This window comes from Somniosus microcephalus, chromosome 2 (assembly GCF_052327205.1).
Source record: "Somniosus microcephalus isolate GS21.2 chromosome 2, FLI_Smic_1.0, whole genome shotgun sequence".
NCBI classification, from domain to species: Eukaryota; Metazoa; Chordata; class Chondrichthyes; order Squaliformes; family Somniosidae; genus Somniosus; species Somniosus microcephalus.
The window spans coordinates 101,842,449-101,862,328 of NC_140988.1; the positions used below are offsets into that span (position 1 = coordinate 101,842,449).

At 44.4% G+C, this 19,880-nt stretch overlaps 1 protein-coding gene across 5 annotated transcripts in view; it reads left to right on the top strand.

Annotated features, from left to right (window-relative positions):
* The window catches only part of sh3d19 (SH3 domain containing 19), a 199,742-nt gene that overhangs the window by 15,526 nt on the left and 164,336 nt on the right, over window positions 1–19,880 (top strand). The window contains exon 1 of one of the 5 annotated variants that reach the window (XM_086011743.1): window positions 950–1,058. The exons of the other annotated variants lie outside the window; for them this stretch is intronic. Within the exon in view, the coding sequence (XP_085867869.1) occupies window positions 965–1,058 (94 nt within the window). The 5' untranslated portion in view covers window positions 950–964. Of the gene's footprint in view, window positions 1–949; window positions 1,059–19,880 lie in introns of those variants that run through there. 5 annotated transcript variants of the gene reach the window in all.

The following is a 19,880-nucleotide window of genomic DNA, read 5'->3' on the forward strand; positions in this document are numbered from 1 at the left end:
GATGACTTGGTCTGCCCAGCTTGTGATGAAAACTCCCAAAGTGCAGAAATCAGGATGAAGCACTTAAAGTCTAAGGAACATAGGGAGATGGTGGCGCTACAGCTGGCAGCGGATAAGGGAGCCCCGAGAGTCTCCAAGAAGCAGAAAAGAAAAAGACGAAGCAGAAGACGATAACCATCTAAATCATTATCACTTCTATCAGATCATGCACGTGGGCCCTACGAAGGGGGCCAAATCAGTTGGAAAGTAGGAAAAATTACCAAGGCAGTCCAGCTGTTTGTAAAAGTCAGCACTGCTGGTTCAGCAGGACGGAAGTTCAAGCTGTTAAGCCAAGGGAAAGACTATTGGATGAGTCACGCTAGAAATGTGAACCGGCTACACCACAGAGATGTTGTTCGGACCGAGTCAAGACCAGAGACTGAATCTGTGAACTGTTCCCACAGAGACTGAATCTGTGAACTGTTTCCCGCAGAGACTATATCTGTGAATTGTTTTACATGAAGTTGATTATATGTTATGTTTAATGGGGAATAAGTATGTTGTAAGCTAAAAAGGGAGGATTGTAGTGTATGTACCCGTCTACCTTTAAGAGAACTATTGTATGTAACCGTTCACCTTTAAGAGAACTATTTTAGGTGTGGCACTACTTTGTTTGGCTTCTGTATACTGTAATACCGACGGTGACCACACCAGTATATAAGTGTTGTGTCAGGATTTATTGGGCAGATTCGCCCTGACCTTCGAATAGTAAAGTCCTGTTTTAAGTTACTCTTGGAGTCTGTGTATTAATTAACTAAACAACCCACAGACTTTACACTCACCACACGGGAAAGTGCTGAGTGGAAAGACTGTTTACAGCGAGTGTTTCTGTTTGGGAAGCCATGAATTCCTGACTGCAGCAATTCCTGTCAACAGTGCTTTTCTTTTTTTTTAAAAAGGATGATACTGCATTTCCTTGCATTGGATGTTCTGGTCAAAATGTCTTACGGTAAATGTACTGTACTCTGAATGGATTTACGAGTTCCTGCTGTTGATCCAGTCAGAAGATTGGAATGAAGGTATTTGTGCATGAAACCACATCAGGCATGAAACTCTATGGGGCATGAATTTAGACCAATGCAAAAGCTTACTAAGGAAATGGTGACCTTTTATTGTGGATTAGCCATTTACAGCACACCAACATAGAGTGCTTCTGCTCACATTGCATGCTGTTAGTCCAGCACAGTACGTGCAGGCAGGAGGGGGTTAATGATCAGGCTGATGGCCTGTTCCACAGACTAGATCAGAACCAGCTGCGCTCATGTTTACTTCAGTTAGGCTCTCCCATCCTTTATCTACACTGCTACTATATTACACAATAGTTTTGTTTTGATTTTTTGTTTTCCCCGCCCTCTCCTGAAGGCGCTAGTTCATCCTGGGCTACAGCTTTACGAGTAGCAGCGGCCCTCCAGTACCTCAGTGTGTGAGCCTTAATGGTCAGTATTGGCAGCCAGCTCAGACGGAGGCCATCACAGCGGAACTCATTCCTGTTTTCATGCAATTTCCACGCATGTTCCAGCAGGAGTTACAAAAGAAACAGGAGAAGGAGTAGGCCATTCGGCCCCTTGAGCCTGCTCCGCTATTCAATAAGATCATGGCTGATCTTCTACCTCCACTTCACTTTCCTGCACTATCCCCATGTCCCTTGATTCCCTTAATATCCAAAAGTCTAGCGATCTCTGTCTTGAATATACTCAACGACTGAGCCTCCACAGCCCTCTGGGGTAGAGAATTCCAAAGATTCGCCACCCTCTGAGTAAAGAAATTTCTCCTCATCTCAGTCCTAAATGGCCGACCCCTTATTCTGAGACTGTGACCCCTGGTTCTAGACTCCCCAACCAGGGGGAACATCCTCCCTGCATCTACCCTGTCAAGCCCTGTAAGAATTGTGTATGTTTCAATGAGATCACCTCTCATTCTTCTAAACTCCAGAGAATATAGGCCTAGTCTACACAATCTCTCCTCATAGAACAATCCCGCCCATCCCAGGAATCAGTCTGGTGAACCTTCGTTGCACTCCCACTTTGGCAAGTATATCCTTCCTTAGGTAAGGAGACCAAAACTGTACACAATACTCCAGGTGTGGTCTCACCAGGGCCCTATATAATTGCAATACGACATTGTTACTCTTATACTCAAATCCTCTTGTAATAAAGGCCAACATACCATTTGCTTTCTTAATTGCTTGCTGTACCTGCATGTTAACTTTCAGTGATTCGTGTACAAGAACACCCAGGTCCCTCTGAACACCGACATTTCCCAATCTCTCACTATTTAAAAAATATTCTGCTTTTCTATTTTTCCTACCAAAGTGGATAACTTCACATTTCTCCACATTATATTCCATTTGCCATGTTCTTGCCCACTCACTTAGCCTGTCTATATCCCCTTGAAGCCTCTTTGCATCCTCCTCACAACCTATGTTCCCACCTAGCTCTGTATCATCAGCAAACATGGATATATTACATTTGGTCCCCTCATCCAAATCATTGATATAAATTGTGAATAACTGAGGCCCAAGCACTGATCCTTGTGGTACCCCACTAGTTACAGCCTGCCAACCCGAAAATGACCAGTTTATTCCTACTCTCTGTCCTACTGTCCGTTAACCAATCCTCATTCCATGCTAGTATATTACCTCCAATCCCATGAGCCCTAATTTTGTTTAATAACCTCTTGTGTGGCACCTTATCGAATGCCTTCTGAAAATCCAAATACACCACATCCACTGGTTCCACCTTATCTATTCTGCTAGTTACAACCTCAAAAACTCTAATGGATTCATCAAACATGATTTCCCTTTCATAAATCCATGTTGACTCTGCCCAAACCTATTATTATTTTCTAAGTGCCGTTACCATGTCCTTAATAATAGATTTTAGCATTTTCCGTACTACTGATGTCGGGCTAACTGGTCTGTAGTTCCCTGTTTTCTCTCTCCCTCCTTTCTTAAATAGTGGGGTTACATTTGCTACCTTCCAATCTGCGGGAACCATTCTAGAATCTATGGAATTTTGGAAAATGACAACCAATGCATCCACTATCTCTATTGCCAACTCTTTCAAAACCCTAGGATGTAGGCCATCAGGTCAAGTGGATTTATCAGCTTTCAGTCCCATTCATTTATTCCGTACTATTTTTTTACTAATACTAATTTCTTTCAGTTCCTCATTCTCGTTAGACCCTTGGTTCTCCACTATTTCCGGGAGGTTTTTTGCGTCTTCTTCCGTGAAGACAGACACAAAGTATTTGTTTAATTTCTCTGTCATTTCCTTATTCCCCATTATAATTTCTCCTGTCTCAGCCTGTAAGGGACCCACATTTACTTTCGCTAATCTTTTCCTTTTTACATATCTATAGAAACTTTTACAGTCTGTTTTTATGTCTCGCATTAGTTTACTCTCATTTTATTTTCCCTTTCTTTATCAATTTCTTGGTCCTCCTTTGCTGAATTCTAAAATCCTCCCAATCCTCAGGCTTGCTGCTCTTTTTGGCAAGATTATAAGCCTCTTCCTTTGATCTAATACTATCTTTAACCTCTTGTTAGCCACGATTGGGCCACTTTTCCTGTGGGGTTTTTGTGGCTTAAAGGAAAGTATATTTGTTGTAAATTATGTGTTAATTCTTTAAATACTAGCCATTGCTTGTCTGCCGTCATATCTTTTAATGTAGTTTCCTAATCTACCTTAGCCAACTCGCCCCTCATGCCTACGTAGTTTGCTTTGTTTAGATTTACGAGGCTAGTTTCAGATTTAACTAAATCACTTTCAAACTCAATATAAAATTCTATCATATTATGGTCACTCTTCCCTGAGGACCCCTTTACTACAAGGTTATTAATGAAGCCTTTCTCATTGCACAATACTAGATCTAAAATAGTCTGTTCTGTAGTTGGTTCCTCAACACACTGATCTAGAAAACTAACTTGCATACATTCCATGAATTTGTCCTCCACACTATTACTGCAAATTTGGTTTGCCCAGTCTATATGTAGATTAAAATCCCCCATGATTACTGTATTACCCTTGTTACATGCGCCTCTAATTTCCTGATTTATACTCTGTCCTACATTACAACTACTGTTTGGGCGCCTATAAACAACTCCCACCAATGTTTTCTGCCCCTTGCTGTTTCTTAGCTCCACTCAAACTGATTCTACTTCTTGATTTTCGGAGCTAAGATTCTTTTACTCTACTGTCTTTAATTCCATCCTTTATTATCAGAGCTACCCTGCCTCCTTTTCCATTTTGCCTATCTCTTCTAAAAGTTAAGTAGCCTGGAATATTTAGCTCACAACCTTGGTCACTTTGCAACCACATCTCTCTAATGGCTATTGGATCAAATCTATTAATTTCTATCTCTGCTATTAATGCATCTGTTATTTTTTATTATGGGATGTGGGCGTCGCTGGCAAGGCCAGCATTTATTGCCCATCCCTAATTGCCCTTGAGATGGTGGTGGTGAGCTGCCTTCTTGAACCGCTGCAGTCCATGTGGTGAAGGTCCTTGCACAGTGCTGTTAGGTAGGGAGTTCCAGGATTTTGACCTAGTGACGATGAAGGATCGGCGATATACTTCTAAGTCAGGATAGTGTGGGACTTGGAGGGGATCTTGGAGGTGGTGGTGTTCCCACGCGCCTGCTGCCCTTGTCCTTCTAGGTGGAAGAGGTCGCGGGTTTGGGAGGTGCTGCCGAAGAAGCTTTGGCGAGTTGCTGCAGTGCCTCTTGTAGATGGTACACACTGCAGCCATGGTACGCTGGTGGTGGATGGGTTGTCAATCAAGCGGGCTGCTTTGTCCTGGATGGTGTCGAGCTTCTTGAGTGTTGTTGTAGCTGCACTCATCCAGGCAAGTGGAGAATATTCCATGACGCACCTTACTTGTGCCTTGTAGATGGTGGAAAGGCTTTGGGGAGTCAGGAGGTGAGACATTCGCCGCAGAATACCTGCTCTTGTTGCCACAGTATTTATGTGGCTGGTCCAGTTAAGTTTCTGGTCAATGGTGACCCCAAGGATGTTGATGGTGGGGGATTCGGCAATGGTAATGCCGTTGAATGTCAAGGGGCGGTGATAAGACTCTTGCTTGTTGGAGATAGTCATTGCCCACAAACTCCCACATGCTGCAGTTGAGGCACACCACCTGCACTGCCATCCCTATATGACCTTATTCTATTTAATTAACTTGAATTAAATTTGTAGTTAAGTAACTTAGTTTACAATTTAGATTCTTGACTACTTACTTGATCTAGATTAAGTTATGGGTAATGAAATTAAATATCTACTTGTAACACAAAGCACTGGATAATGATCATGAGCGAGAACCTTGGAATTAAGGCTTCACTGGAGTAAACTGATAATGGTCTAGTCTACGGTTACAGAGCTTCAGCTGAATGATTACCCAGCTGGTGTCCTTGCTGAGCTCTGCTACATCAACACAAACTGGAAACTGAGCATGCAACTTTCTGGTCTTTTTTGCCTAGTGGTACACCAGCTAAATTTGGCCTCACCAGTGACCTATACAATGCAGAGATGGTTAGAATGTAGAACTTGCTACCACAAGGAGTAGTTTAGGCGACTAGCATAGATGCATTTAAGGGGAAGCTAGATAAACACAAGGGAGAAAGGAATAGAGGGATATGTTGATGGGGTTAGATGAAGAAGGGTGCGAGGAAGCTCGTGTGGAGCATAATCACCGACATGGACCTGTTGGGCCGAATGGCCTGTTTCTGTCTATGTAAGGTGATGCCTTTACTTAGTAAATCTTTTGGAGGGAAGCTTATCAATTGCTAACTCATTGAAAGGTTATTTTTGGTAACTTATGGGCTAGGACCAGAAAAGTAACTATCAAAGCTACCGCATTGTCATAAAAATCCAACTGGACCACTAACTTCCCTCCGGAAAGGGAGCCTGCCACTCTACCCAGGCTGATTCCAGTGCCACAAGATATGGTTGACTCGTAATTCCCTTTTGAAGTGGCTTAACAAGCCAATCAGTTGTAAGCAATCGCTTACGTTAAAAAAAGAAGAAATTGGGCTGACCTATCAGCAATGACCCGGGTATTGTATCTGGGCAAGACCTGAGCGCATTCAGCCAAGCCAACCTTGCAAAGTCCTCTTTACCAACATCTGGGAACTGGTGCCCATGTTGGGAGCACTTTCCCACAGACAAATCCAGTAACAGCTTGACATTGTTGCACTCTGTCATCTCTATCAAACAGCATCCCAGATTCATCTCTCTCCATCTCTGGGTATGTCCTGTGCCACTGCTAGGGTGGGAGTGGCCCTGGGACTCCGTACACCATAATGTCTCATTGGCTTCAGGTGAAGGAAATCTCCTGCTGATCACCACCTACTGCCCCCCTTCCCACAACTGATGATTCCGTACTCCTCCACGTGAGCATCATTTGGAGGAAGCTCTGAGGGAAGTCAGGGCACAGAATGTAATCTGGGCGGGAGACGCCAATGTTCATCATCAAGTGTGGCTTGTTAGTATCACCACTTGCCAAGCTGGCCGAGTGCTGAAGGACATCGCTGCGAGACTAGGCCTTCATTAGGTTACTCCGACACATATCTGTGTACAGTCAGAGTCATAAGGGCTACTTTGTTTAGGGAAATAAATGTTCCCTTCTATTGCATTGTAAATTTGACATGTAAAGGAGTACAGTAGCTATTTACGTAAGTTGTGCCCACTGTTACAAGAAATTAAATCATTAGCGCTGGCTAATCCAAGAACTTCATTTTTTGCCATATAATGGTATTCTGCTCAGTAGAAGCAGCCGTAGAGGATTAGATGTTCAAATAGGAAGCTGGGATATTTTACAACACTTGATCAGGCAGTTGCGGCATCAGTTTAATGTCTCATCCAAAAGACGGCACCTTCAACAGTGCAACACTCCCTCAGTACTGCTCTGCAGAATAAGTACAGTGATGGGGCAAATCAGTCTAAAACGTAAGCTGGGGCAGGGATTGGAGAAACATACCTTGGGGCAAATAGTAAAGAAATTAAGGAGAATAATAATGAATAAGAAAATAAAGGAAAATGAGCACTGAGGAATATGAAAGGGCTAGAGTTGCAATATTTATGTGAAAAGCTTTAGACATAAAGTCCAGGAGCTAAAGGCACCAACTAAAATGGAGGGACATAATATGATAGAATTCTTCATTAAGATGGAGAGTGAAGTATTTGACTCAGAGACTAGGGTCCTGAATTTAAATAAAGGAAACTACGATGGTATGAGGCGTGAGTTGGGTAGGATGGATTGAGGAACGTTACTTAAAGGGTTGACGGTGGATAGACAATGGCAAACATTTAAAGATCGCATGGATGAACTACAGAATTTGTTCATCCCTGCTTGGCATAAAAATAAAACAAAAAAGATGACTCAACTGTGGCTAACAAGGGAAATTAGGGATAGCATAAGATCCAAGGAGAGAAACATAGAAACATAGAAGATAGGAGTAGGAGTAGGCCATTCGGCCCTTCGAGCCTGCTCCGCCATTCAATGAGATCATGGCTGATCCTCCAAAGTCAGTACCCTGTCCCTGCCTTCTCCCCATATCCCTTGATCCCTTTAGCCTTAAGAAATATATCCAACTCTTTCTTGAATATACTTAATGAACTGGCCTCCACCGCCCTCTGTGGCAGAGAATTCCACAGGTTCACCACTCTCTGGGTGAAGAAATTCCTCCTCATTTCAGTCCTAAATGGCGTACCCCTTATCCTTAGACTATGACCCCTGGTTCTGGACACCCCGGCCATCAGAAACATCCTTCCTGCATCTAGTCTGTCCAGGCCTGACAGAATTTTATAGATTTCGATGAGATCCCCTCTCAATCTTCTAAACTCCAGTGAGTATAAGCCCAATCGACACAATCTCTCCTCATACGTCATTCCTGCCATCCCAGGTATCAGCCTGGTGAATCTTCGCTGCACTCCTTCCATGGCAAGTACGTCCTTCCTCAGGTAAGGTGACCAAAACTGCACACAATACTCAAGGTGTGGTCTCACCAAGGCCCTGTACAACTGCAGCAAGACATCCTTGTTCTTGTACTCGAACCCTCTTGCTACGAAGGCCAACATACCATTTGCCTTCTTAACCGCCTGCTGCATCTGCATGCTTACCTTCAGCGACTGGTGTACAAGAACACCCAGGTCTCTTTGCACTTCCCCTTCTCCCAATCTATTGCCATTCAAATAATAATCTGCCTTCCTGTTTTTGCCACCAAAGTGGATAACCTCACATTTATCCACATTATAGTGCATTTGCCATGTTTCTGCCCAATCACCCAACCTGTCCAAATCGTGCTGGAGTTTCACCACATCCTCCTCACGGCATACCCTCCCACCCAGCTTTGTGTCATCTGCAAATTTTACATCCAATTCCCTCGTCCAGATCATTAATATATATTGTGAACAGCTGGGGCCCTAGGACCGATCCTTGCGGTACCCCACTAGTCACTGCCTGCCACTCGGAAAACGACCCGTTTATTCCAACTCTTTGCTTTCTGTCCGCCAACCAGTTCTCTATCCAAGTCAATACCTTGCCCCCAATCCCATGTGCTTTAATTTTGCATGCTAATCTCTTATGCGGGACCTTATCGAAAGCCTTCTGAAAGTCCAAATACACCACATCCCTTATCTATTTTACCAGTTACATCCTCAAAAAATTCCAGTAGATTAGTCAAGCATGATTTACGTTTTGTAAATCCATGTTGACTTTGTCCGATCCAGTCACTGCTTTCCAAGTGCTCTGCTATTACATCTTTTATAATGCACTCTAGCATTTTCCCCACTACCGATGTCAAGCTTACCGGTCTATAATTCCTTGCCTTTTCACTACCACCTTTTTTGAATAGTGGGGTAACATTAGCTACCTGCCAATCCATGGGTACCGTTCCAGAGTCTGTCGAGTTCTGGAAGATGACCAGCAATGCATCTACTATTTCTAGGGCCACTTCCTTAAGCTCTGGTCGGGCTGCTCCTCACTCACTGCCGCCGGTTTTAACTGCTGCCGATGCTCAGTGTTCCCACGCAGGCCCGCTCTGGTCGGGCTGCTCCTCACTCACTGCCGCCGGTTTTAACTGCCGCCGATGCTCAGTGTTCCCACGCAGGCCCGCTCTGGTCGGGCTGCTCCTGACTCACTGCCGCCGATGCTCAGTGTTCCCACGCAGGCCCGCTCTGGTCGGGCTGCTCCTCACTCACTGCCGCCGGTTTTAACTGCCGCCGATGCTCAGTGTTCCCATGCAGGCCCGCTCTGGTCGGGCTGCTCCTCACTCACTGCCACTGGTTTTAACTGCCGCCGATGCTCAGTGTTCCCACGCAGGCCCGCTCTGATCGTATAAATTGGCAGAAAAAGCAGCAAACCTGAGGATTGGGAACAGTTTAGGATTTAGCAAAGGAGGGCAAAGGGATTAATTAAGAGGGGGAAAATAGAGTATGAGAGTAAGTTTGCAGGGAACATAAAAACTGACTGTAAAAGCTTCTATAGATATGTGAAGAGAAAAAGATTGGTGAAATCAAGCGTAGGTCCCTTGCAGTCAGAATCAGGGGAATTTATAATGGGGAACAAAGAAATGGCAGACCAATTAAATACATACTTTGGTTCTGTCTTCACAAAGGAGGACACAAATAACCTCCCAGAGATGTCGGGGAACATAAGGTCTAATGAGAGGGAGGAACTGAATGAAATCAGTATTTGTAGGGAAATGGTGTTAGGGAAATTGATGGGATTTAAGGCCGATAAATCCCCAGGGCCTGATAATCTACAGCCTAGGGTACTTAAGGAAGTGGCCCTAGAAATAGTAGATGCATTGCTGGTCATCTTCCAAAATTCTATGGACTCTGGAACAGTTCCCATGGATTGGAGGGTAGCTAATGTAACCCCACTATTCAAAAAAGGTGGTAGAGAGAAAACGGGGAATTATAGACCAGTAAGCCTGACATCGGTAGTGGGGAAAATGCTAGAGTCCATTATAAAAGATGTAATAGCAGAGCACTTGGGAAAACAGTGACAGGATCTGACAAAGTCAACATGGATTTACAAATGGTAAATTGTGCTTGACTAATCTACTGGAATTTTTTGAGGATGTAACTGGTAGAATAGATAAGGTAGAACCAGTGGATGTGCTGTATTTGGACTTTCAGAAGGCTTTCGATAAGGTCCCGCATAAGAGATTAGCGTGCAAAGTTAAAGCACATGGGATTGGGGGTAAGGTACTGACTTGGATAGAGAACTGGTTGGCAGACAAGAAGCAAAGAGTTGGAATAAACGGGTCTTTTTCCGAGTGGCAGGCAGTGACTAGTGGGGTACCGCAGGGATCGGTGCTAGGACCCCAGTTATTCACAATATATATTAATGATCTAGACGAGGGAACTAGATGTAATATCTCCAAGTTTGCAGACGACACAAAGCTGGGTGGGTGTGTGTGCTGTGAGGAGGATGCAGAGAAACTCCAATATGATTTGGACAGGTTGGGTGATTGGGCCGATGCATGGCAGATGCAGTATAATGTGGATAAATGCGAGGTTATCCACTTTGGTGGCAAAAACAGGAAGGCAGATTATTATCTGAATGGCAATAGATTGGGAAAAGGGGAAGTGCAATGAGACCTGGGTGTCCTTGTGCACCAGTTGCTGAAGGTAAGCAGGCGGTTAAGAAGGCAAATGGTATGTTGGCCTTCATAGCGAGAGGATTTGAATACAGGAGCAAGGATGTCTTGCTGCAGTTGTACAGGGCCTTGGTGAGACCACACCTTGAGTATTGTGTGCAGTTTTGGTCGCTTTTTCTGAGGAAGGATATTCTTGCCATGGAGGGAGTGCAACGAAGATTCACCAGTCTGACACCTGGGATGGCAGGAATGACGTATGAAGAGAGATTGGGTTGATTGGGCTTGTATTCGCTGGAGTTTAGAAGAATGAGAGAGGATCTCATTGAAACTTATAAAATTCTAACAGGACTAGACAGACTAGATGCAGGAAGGATGTTCGCGATGGTGGGGGAGTCCAGAACCAGGGGTCACAGTCTAAAGATAAGGGGTAAGCCATTTAGGTCAGAGATGAGGAGGAGTTTCTTCAGAGAGTGGTGAACCTGTGGAATTATCTACCACAGAAGGCCGTTGAGGCCAATTCATTCATTAAATATATTCAAGAAGGAGTTAGATATATTTCTTAAGGTTAAAGGGATCAAGGGATATGGGGAGAAAGCAGGGACAGGGTACTGAATTTGGATGATCAGCCATGATCTGATTAAATTGCAGAACAGGCTCGAGGGGGTGAATGGCCTGCTCCTATCTTCTATGTTTCTATGATGTAACTTGTTGGTGGAAAAATGACTTCAGTTGGTGGTTGAGACTGGGAACAATGGCTGGAATTTTGCCTACCTGGGCAGGTGCGATGCGGGCAGTGCCTGTGGTGGGTTGCGACCCGGCTGCTGGCTCCATCTTGCTGTTGAAAATGAACTTACCTTAATGGAGCCTGTTAAGCCCATCCAGCACATTACCTGGCCCAATGAGATGGAGCGGGTCTAGTGACTTCATTCATGATGTGTTTTCAGCCAGGATCTTTATAGGGACCCTGGCCACATTACATTTGAAGTTTCATCTAACATATGCATATGGAGTGAGTCAGAGCACGCAGGGAGGTCCTCTTCCCTTCTAATGGGCGGAAGAGACCTCCCCAGGAGACCAAGACAGCCTGGTTACAGATTGCAGAGGAGGACACAAGCAGGGATGTGGTCAGGAGGACCTGGGTGCAGTGCCACAAACATTTCAATGATCTCATTAGATCAGGAAATGTTAGTACAAAGCCACAATCAGCCTCATCCTGCTGTGCCTCTCATCACATCCTCATAACTCTGCCTTCCCTACCCTACTCCTGCACATCCTTACTCACACCAACTTACCTTGCACCTCCACCCATCCCTCTCTCTACATTATCATATCCCCATTTCACTAGCCACCCCTCACACTCACCCTCATTCTAGTGCACTCATACCAACTAATAACACTTGGGTGTTTTATCCAATGTTTATGTAAAGTTTCTGTTAATGTGGTGTCAAACATAAAAATATTTATTTTCAACACTTTCCAGTCTCGGACAGATTTGTGTGCACCTTTGGAAGTGTCTTAGTGAGTTGCCGTGAATGGTGAAACATAACGGTACCCCCCGCAACGGTGAAAAGTGTGAAAGGAATGGCTTGGACATTGTAGGGATGCTTTATGGTGTTGGTGTGGGGTGGTGCCAACCTGACGCATCATGTAGCAGCCATATGGGTGTACAGCATAAAGTTAGCTAAATCTGGCTGTGGTGCGGCCATCCCTGGCCTCCCGGGCAGCAATGTGCTCGGGTGCTGATGCCCTGTGTCCTGTGCTGCATCAGGTGACTGCAGAGAAGGTTGGTGGTGTGCCTGGTGCTGCTGGTGTTGGGGCTCATCGTGGTCAGATTCTGAAGACCAAGGTTGATGGAATAGATGGCAGGTGAAGTAGAGATGACAGAAGCATTCTGTCAATGGTGAGAGATTTCTTCCAATGAGGTGGCACTGGATGGAGACTTTGCTGGAAAGACTTGCAGCCTGCAGAATTTGTGCTGGAAATGGACTGAGCAACAGCTTCTGCCTGAGGAAAGTGATCATCTGTCAGGTGGGAGCTTTTACTGCACATTTGATGCTGTCAAGTAATCAGCTGGAGCAATGGCCATGGAACTCCTGCCTCAGGCTGACAGACCTGGCTCCCGAGTTGTGTTAATCCCGTGGCTATGCAGGGAAATTTAAAAATTAAGTGAGAAAAGGCTCTTAAGTGCCTGTAAACGACCTGATAATGATTTCAATTAGGTAGCCCGCCGTTGCCGGTCAGGTCGGCTCTGCGATGACAGACGCGCCGAGAGAAAGGCGCGTGGGGGGGCAGGATGATGGCAGGTTCCTGACCCGCTGTCGGAAATAACTTTCCCACCCGACCTGCCACCGATCGTGCCCGCTACCACCCCAGAAAATTCCCGCCTAAATATCCACAACTGTAAAATTTTCAATAGAGTGAGAAGGAAAATTGAAAGTTTTGTGCCTTACTAATTAATAGTCAGTATTGCAGGCACAAAAGAAAAGCTTTTATTGATGATCTATATAAGGGTTTGTTAATCTATTGGAAATACATTCTACACCTCCAAATTGTGGATGAAAGTTGTAAGCAATTTAGAGTTTTGTTATAGTAACAGATATAATAATGGGGACCATGAACTATACCAAGGCATCCTAAGGTTCTCGGATAAAATAAAAACGTGTGCACAAAATGGGGGAGGGTTTCCCAAATGCATCCAGGACTGTTTCCTTAATCAGTATGGTACATGTCCAACAAGGAAGGATGCAGTGCTGGATCTGATTCTGGATAATGAAACGGGACAAGTAAGCAACCCGAAGGAAGGAAATTGTGGCCATGACATAACTAAGTTCACATTGAAAATAGATAAAGGAGAAAAAAGGATCCAAGATTAAAAAAGTGCAGGACTAGAAATTAGTAAATTTCAGTGGGATGAAAGGGGAATTAGCCCAGATTAACAGACTCTTAACAACAGAGTGGAAAAAGAGATCTCGGGGTGAAGAGGCACAGAGCTTTAAAGGTGGGAGTATAGATAGAAAAGGCTATAATGGGGCAAATGAGATTTACATATGGGTGCATTGAATATCAAAGCAAGGAAGTAATGTTAAATTTGTACACAAAATTGGTTAGGTTACAGTGGAGTTGCGTGCAGTTCTTGGAATCCCATTAAGTGAAGGCTATTGGATCTGTCGAAAGGGTACAGTGAAGATTCACTGAAGTGATATCAAGAGTGAGAGGTGATGGTTATGAAGAAGTGCTTTAAAAAAAATTAGCTTTTTAGCTGGAACAGGGAAGGTTAACTTGTATCGAAGAGGTTTTCAAGATTATGAAAGGTTTTGAGAGGATAAGCAGTGAAGCATTGTTTCCACTGGCTGAGGAATTGGTACCAAGGAGGCATAGGCTCGGGGTTAGCATGAGGTAAATGAAGGGGAAAGGTAGAATTTTTTGCCCCACACAGAGGGTAATTAGGACGTGAAATGCTGTACTGCAAAGGATCATTGAGACACAGACTAGAATAATACTTAAAAAGGAATTGGAGAAGTATTTGAAAAGGAAGAATATAAAAGGATACGGGGAAAGGGTAGGGAAATGGCTTTAGCGATGTTGGTTCCAGGTGACGAGTTATCAGCATCAACGGAATAGTGGACCAAATGGCATCCTTTTGTACTGTAATTTCTATGGATCTAACTATCTACTCATTGGTCGTCAGGTTGGGTCACAGAAAATGAAATAGTAGTTGTGACATTCGTGTGGTTCAGAAGTGGTTTCATTCTCTTTGTATCACAACAGTAATGCTCTTCCGAGCCAGAACAAGATGGACTTTAAGAATTTGTCAAAAACAGCATGAGGGAGTCTGATCAGGAAGAAACAAGTTGATAAAGATCTACGACTGAGCCAGAATTCGGATGACTGATCTGCTTCCTGGAAAGGATGGGAATCGACGTGCTTTTCGGTAGATTATAGCACCTAGAGGAAGCATCAACTTGTTGTTAATCTATGAAAGCCTGACCGATTTTTTTACCAGTTGGTTCACTGTGTAGTGTGAAGTACATAAGAACATAAGAAGTAGGAGCAGGAGTAGGCCATACAGCCCCTCGGGCCTGCTCCGCCATTCAATAGGATCATGGCTGATCCGAATCTAGACTCGCGTCCACTTCCCTGCCCTCTCCCCGTAACCCCTAATTCCCTTATCTGCTAGGAAACTGTCTATCTCCATTTTAAATTTATTTAATGTTGCAGCTTCCACAGCTCTCTGGGGTAGCAAATTCCATAGATTTACTACCCTCTGAGTGAAGAAGTTTCTCCTCATCTCAGTTTTGAAACGGCAGCCCCTTATTCTTAGATTATGCCCCCTAGTTCTAGTCTCACCCATCAGTGGAAACATCCTCACCACATCCACCTGATCAAGCCCCCTCACAATCTTATATGTTTCGATAAGATCGCCTCTCATTCTTCTGAACTCCAATGAGTAGAGTCCCAACCTACTCAACCTTTCCTCATACGTCAACCCCCTCATCTCCGGAATCAACCGAGTGAACCTTCTCTGAACTGCCTCGAGAGCAAGTATACCTTTTCTTAAATATGGAAACCAAAACTGCACGCAGTATTCCAGGTGTGGCCTCACCAATACCCTGTATAACTGCAGCAAGACTTCCCTGTTTTTATACTCCATCCCCCTTGCAATAAAAGCCAAGATTCCATTGGCCCTGCTGCACCTGCATACTAACTTTTTGTGTTTCATGCACCAGGACCCCCAGATCCCTTTGTACTGTAGCACTTTGCAGTTTCTCTCCATTTAGATAATAACTTGCTCTTTGATTTTTTCTGCCAAAGTGCATAACCTCACACTTTCCAACATTATATTGCATTTGCCAAATCTCTGCCCACTCACTTAGCCTGTCTATGTCATTTTGCAGGTTTTTTATGTCCTCCTCACTCACTGCTTTCCCTCCCATCTTTGTATCGTCGGCAAACTTGGATATGTTGCACTCGGTCCCTTCCTCCAAATCGTTAATGTAGATTGTAAAGAGTTGGGGTCCCAGCACTGACCCCTGCGGAACACCACTAGTTACTGATTGCCAGCCTGAGAATGAACCATTTACCCCAACTCTTTGTTTTCTGTTAGATAGCCAATCTTCCACCCATGCCAGTATATTACCCCCAATCCTGTGATTTCTTATCTTGATCAGTAATCTTTTGTGTGGAACCTTGTCAAATGCCTTTTGGAAGTCCAAATACACTACATCCACTGGTTCCCCTTTATCCACCCTGTATGTTACATCCTCAAAGAATTCGAGCAAATTTGTCAAACATGACTTCCCCTTCATAAAACCATGCTGACTCTGTCCTATTAAATTATGTTTATCCAAATGCTCTGTTACTGTTTCCTTAATAATGGACGCCAACATTTTGCCAACAACAGATGTTAGGCTAACTGGTCTATAGCTTCCAGCTTTTTGTCTACTTCCCTTCTTAAATAAGGGTGTTACATTAGCAGTTTTCCAATCTGCCGGGACCTTTCCTGAGTCCAGGGAGTTCTGGAAAATAATCACCAATGCATCCACAATCCCTACCGCCACTTCTCTCAAGACCCTAGGATGTAGGCCATCAGGTCCGGGGGATTTATCCGCCTTAAGTCCCATTATTTTACTGAGTACCATCTCCTTAGTGATTTTAATCGTCTTTAGCTCCTCCCCCCCCCCCCCCCCCATTGCCCCCTGTTTCACAGAATCACAGAAACCCCACAGTGCAGATAGAGGCCACTTCGGCCCATCGAGCCTGCACCGACACATATCCCACCCGATCCCCGTAACCCCTACACCAACACCAACACATATCCCACCCTATCCCCGTAACCCCACGTATTTAATCCCCCTAACACTAAGGGTCAATTTTTTATCATAGCCAATCAACCTAACCCGCACATCTTTGGACTGTGGGAGGAAACCGGAGCACCCGGAGGAAACCCACGCAAACACGGGGAGAATGTGCAAACTCCACACAGACAGTCACCCGAGGCCGGATTCGAACCCGGGTCCCTGGCGCTGTCCAGTGTTGGGATATTTTTAGTGTTTTAGTGTCCTCTACTGTAAAGACTGATACAAAATATTTGTTCAGCGTCTTTGCCATCTCCATGTTCCACACCACTAGTTTCCCGGTCCCATCCTCTAAGGGACCAACGTTCACTTTAGCCACCCTTTTTCTTTTTATATAGCTGTAGAAACTCTTGCTATCTGTTTTTATATTTTTTGCTAGTTTACTTTCATAATCTATCTTCCCTTTCTTAATTAATCTTTTAGTTATTGTTTGCTGGCTTTTAAATGCTTCCCAATCTTCTATCCTCCCACTAGATTTGGCTACTTTATATGCCCTTGTTTTCAGTCGGATACTATCCTTTATTACTTTACTAAGCCACGGATGGCTGTCTTTTCTTTTACTCCCCTTTTTCCTCAGTGGAATATATTTATCTTGAAAGATGTGAAATATCTCCTTGAATGTAGACCACTGCTCTTGTACCGTCTTATACTTTAATCTGTTTTCCCAGTCCACTTTAGTCAATTCTACTCTCATACCTCCATAGTCTCCTTTATTTAAGCTCAGTATGCTGGTTTGAGATCCAACTCTCTCACCCTCAAACTGAATTTGGAATTCAACCATATTATGGTCACTTATTCCAAGGGGATCCTTTACTAGGACATTTTTTATTAATCCTGTCTCATTACACAGGACCAGATCTAAGATTGCCTGCCCCCTGGTTGGTTCAGTTACATACTGCTCAAGGAACCCGTCCCTAATACACTCTATGAACTCTTCCTCAAGGCTGCCATGCCCAATTTGATTAGTCCAGTCAATATGAAAGTTAAAATCCCCCATGATTATAGCTGTTCCATTATTACAAGCCCCAACTATTTCCTGATTTATACTCCGACCAACAGAGTTGCAACTGTTAGGAGGCCTATAGACTATGCCCACTAGTGACTTTTTCCCCTTATTATTCCTTATCTCCACCCAAACTTTTTCACTATCCTGATCCTTTGACCCAATATCATTTCTGACTATTGCAGTGATTCCATCCTTGATTAACATAGCAACCCCACCTCCCTTTCCTTCCTGTCTGTCCTTCCTAATTGTCAAATACCCTTGTATGTTTAGTTCCCAGTCATGATTATCTTGCAGCCATGTTTCCGTAATGGCCACCAGATCATACCCATGTGTAGTTATTTGTACCGTCAACTCGTCAATTTTGTTACGAATGCTGCGTGCATTCAGATAAAGAACTTTCAAATATGTTTTCTGACAATTTATTCCTGCTTTTACCCCTTTTACTACTTTACCTTTATCATTATACATTCTGTCCCTTCCTGACACACTCTGGTTTTTAATTCCCCCACTGCTACCTTGCTCTATTGCCTTCTCCGCTGTCATTTTTATTTTTCACTCTCTTAAAACCTCCCCCCCACTAATTAGTTTAAAGCCCTCTCTACAGCCCTAGTTATTCGATTCGCCAGGACTGTAGTCCCAGCACTGGCCAAGTGAAGTCCGTCCCAATGGAACAGCTCTCTCCCGTCCCAGTACTGATGCCAGTGTCCCAGGAAGCAAAACCCATTTCTCCCACACCAGGCTTTGAGCCACGCATTTAACTCTCTAATTTTATTTACCCTAGCCAAATTTGCACTTGGCTCAGGTAGTAATCCAGAGATTATTACCCTTGTGGTTCTGCTTTTTAATTTGGCCCCTAGCTGCTCAAACTCCCTCAGCAGAACCTCCTTCCTTGTCCTATCTATGTCGTTGGTACCAACATGGACCACGACAACTGGATCCTCCCCCTCCCACTCCAAGTTTCTCTCCAGCCCAGAGGAGATGTCCTTAACCCTGGCACCGGGCAGGCAACACAGCCTTCGGGACTCTCGCTCTCGGCTGCAAAGAACTCTATCTATCCCCCTAACGATACTATCCCCTACCACTACAACATTTCTTTTATCTCCCCCCCCCCACTTGAATGGCCCCCCGCTCCACGGTGCTGTGGCCGGGTTGTTCATCCTCCCCACAGTCCCCGTTCCCATCCTCACAGGGAGTAAGAGCCTCAAACCTGTTGGACAAGAGCAAGGGCTGCGGCTCCTCCAACACTACCTCCTGGATCCCCGTACCTGCCTCACTTCTAGTCACACCATCCTGACCCTGGCCACGGACTACATCTGAATTAATTAATCTAATTGGTGTGACTACCTCGTGATACACAGAGTCCAGGTAACTCTCCCCCTCCCTGATGTGTCTCAGTGTTTGAAGCTCGGACTCCAGCTCTTCAACACGGAGCCGGAATTCCTCGAGCAGCCAACACTTACTGCAAATGTGATCACTGTGAGCTGAATGGCCTGTTTCTGTGCTATAAATTCTATGTAATACTGACAGAAGCAATAGATTCACCTTACAGTTCTGCTGACGGTAGATGTGCTGTAGGGTAAATGTAGCATAAAAGCAGAGGATTCAAACTCATCTGGTGAGACGTGCAGCAGTGCTTCATGTTTGAATACACGATTGAGCATGATCTTTTGCTCACAGCACCTAATGTGCGCACCTCAAACAGCTAATACCCAAAACTAGCTTTCATTTCAACTCGCTTGGCAAGACTTTGGCAATGCTTAACTCAATAAATATTAAAGCTACTAGAATTGCCATGTGTGTGCATGATGTGACCATGAGAAACTACTGTTAGGAAAAAGGGATGTATTATTTAATAACTTATTGTTACTGCAAAATGAAAAGGGCTGAAGAACTTGTGAATGATTAAGAACAGTAACTTGCACAGCGCTGTGGAGCGATGGAACATAGGTTTGAATCCCCACTCTGCTATGCTCCCAGTCTCAGCCATGTAATAACAGAAAGTGAGAGGGGCCATTGTTGTTGGGCGGCTATCACTTGTGCACTACAGAGTGCTTCATGATTTTCACTGGGGGTGGGGGGACCGGGGGCTTGAAAATAGGTTGTCTATCTATACTTTTGGCTGCACGGACAAGGGATTTATACCCTTCCCTTTCAGATAAAAAAATCGTAACGTCAGGGCTTGAGCACATAGTCTAGACTATATTTTAGTACAGTACTGTGAAAGAGCTGCATTATTGGAGGTGCTGTCATTTGGATGAGATGGTAACTTGAAGCCCCAGCTGCCTTTCCAGGTGGATGCAAAAGATTTCATGGCTGTGTTTAAAGAAGAGCAGCGAGTCCTTCCATAGCAGCAGAACAAAGACCGCCTATTTCCACCT